A 1780-nucleotide genomic window follows, 5' to 3' on the forward strand; every position below is an offset into this window, starting at 1 on the left:
TTGCAAGTATGGGCATGTGAGAGACTTCATTTGAAGCCGAGACTATGCACGCATTTACAATTAGATGGACAAATTCCACTGGGATGCAGGTATTGTATTTTTTATGTAGCGAATATAATTGTAGTTATCATTGTGGTACTAAATGTATGACAAACATTTTTTTGTAGATGGAATGTCGAAAAATGCTATGACGAGACCCCGGCTAGACAATTGGATTTCTACCGGAATGAGCTTGACCGTATGAATATTTTTCAGGTAATTCTCACCGAAAAACATGCGCTTTTTCTTCTACATACTGAAAACCCAATTCTGATATGCAACTGCATTAAATTATTGTAGATGGAATGGGAGCCCTACACCCAATTTCTACCTCAGCTACCCCCAATATGCACAGAATACCAAGTTGTATGGAGAGCTAGAGTTCCTCTTATATGTTTGGAGATAATAGAAATGCATGTACCGGACCGCGTGCTTCGATAATATGGTCGTGCACAACATGTTCCGCAGATTGTTGAAAAGATAGAGAGGAAGGCAAAGAAAGGAGGCCAACAAATAAACTGGATGATCATGCATCAAGCTTTTATACACAGATGGAATGATAGGCATTTTTGTATTGTCAACCAAATTGAACCAACTCCTCGGGAATCAGATTACTACACTTGGTATTGGGACATAACCCGAAGATGGATACTTCATTCGACCACAATACCGGTTGAGTCGCAAAGAGGATATGTGCCCCGGGGTATAGATGAGAGAGAATTAGTAAGTATTTTCATATTTTGATTTAAGTCCATTTTTATTGGTACTTTATGTGTTGAAAAATTTGCAGGTATCAGCAATAGATGAAGTTCAAACTCTTGCAAATCGTGGCTTGGAATTGGCTCGAGCAGGTACGATAAAATTAAATCTCAAATTTACATTCTGTAATATCAAATTTAATATGAAATTTTGTTTTTGAACTATCTATCGCAGGTAGAAATCCCGAAACACATGAACATGTATCAATATATCAGGCTATAATGCAGAGGCTTCAACAAGCCTTACACCGAACTCACGAAGATCGTCATGATGGACGGGAGGTAAGGTCATTCGTATATACACGACAACAGCGACAAAGTCGAGGACGACGCAGAAATAACGATGAAGCTGGACCTTCCCAACGTGTCGACGATGGAGCTGGACCGTCACAACCACAAACGCAACCGGATCACGAACTCGTCGAAGGGCGGTATGGAGGACGACGAAGACAAAGGAGGAGGAGGAGAGTTCTTGGATGTATGTAAACTACAGGTTATATACATTACAAAACTATTTAGGGATGTGATTTTTGGATTTGTAGTCGATAATATCGTGTGATATGTTTGATTTCTAAGTGGGTTTGTGGTGTTATTATGTTGGATTTGTTAGTGGGAGTTTGTGGTGTTATTATGTTGGATTTGTTAGTGGGAGTTTGTGGTGTGATGTGATTTGTTTGATTTGAAATGAGTATGTGGTGAAATCAGTATGTAATTTGTTAGTGGGAGTTTGTGTGGATGTATGTAACGGGAGCTGCTGAACACCAAGTGCACGGGACTAGCAGTCCCGTGCACTTCGCAAAAGACCCTCCGCTGCAAAACCGACCCTTTTCTTCTGAAAAGGGTCGGTTTTGCTAATATTTATCAGTTTAGGTCGATTTTGCCTATTAATTTTTAAAAATGGTTGGTTTTAAAAATTTCTCCAATTTATAATTTTTATGGGGCTATAACCTACGGTTTTTGTCATTCTTGGTCATTTCTACTAA

At 39.2% G+C, this 1780-nt stretch overlaps 1 protein-coding gene across 1 annotated transcript; it reads left to right on the forward strand.

Moving 5' to 3' along the window:
• Positions 476-1533, forward strand: LOC109843958. Its single transcript, XM_020412956.1, has 3 exons — positions 476-762; positions 830-890; positions 973-1533. The coding sequence occupies exons 1-3, from the start codon at positions 562-564 to the stop codon at positions 1281-1283; spliced, it is 573 nt and encodes a 190-aa protein (XP_020268545.1). The 5' UTR covers positions 476-561; the 3' UTR covers positions 1284-1533.

This window comes from Asparagus officinalis, chromosome 5 (genome assembly GCF_001876935.1).
Source record: "Asparagus officinalis chromosome 5, Aspof.V1, whole genome shotgun sequence".
NCBI lineage: Eukaryota > Viridiplantae > Streptophyta > Magnoliopsida > Asparagales > Asparagaceae > Asparagus > Asparagus officinalis.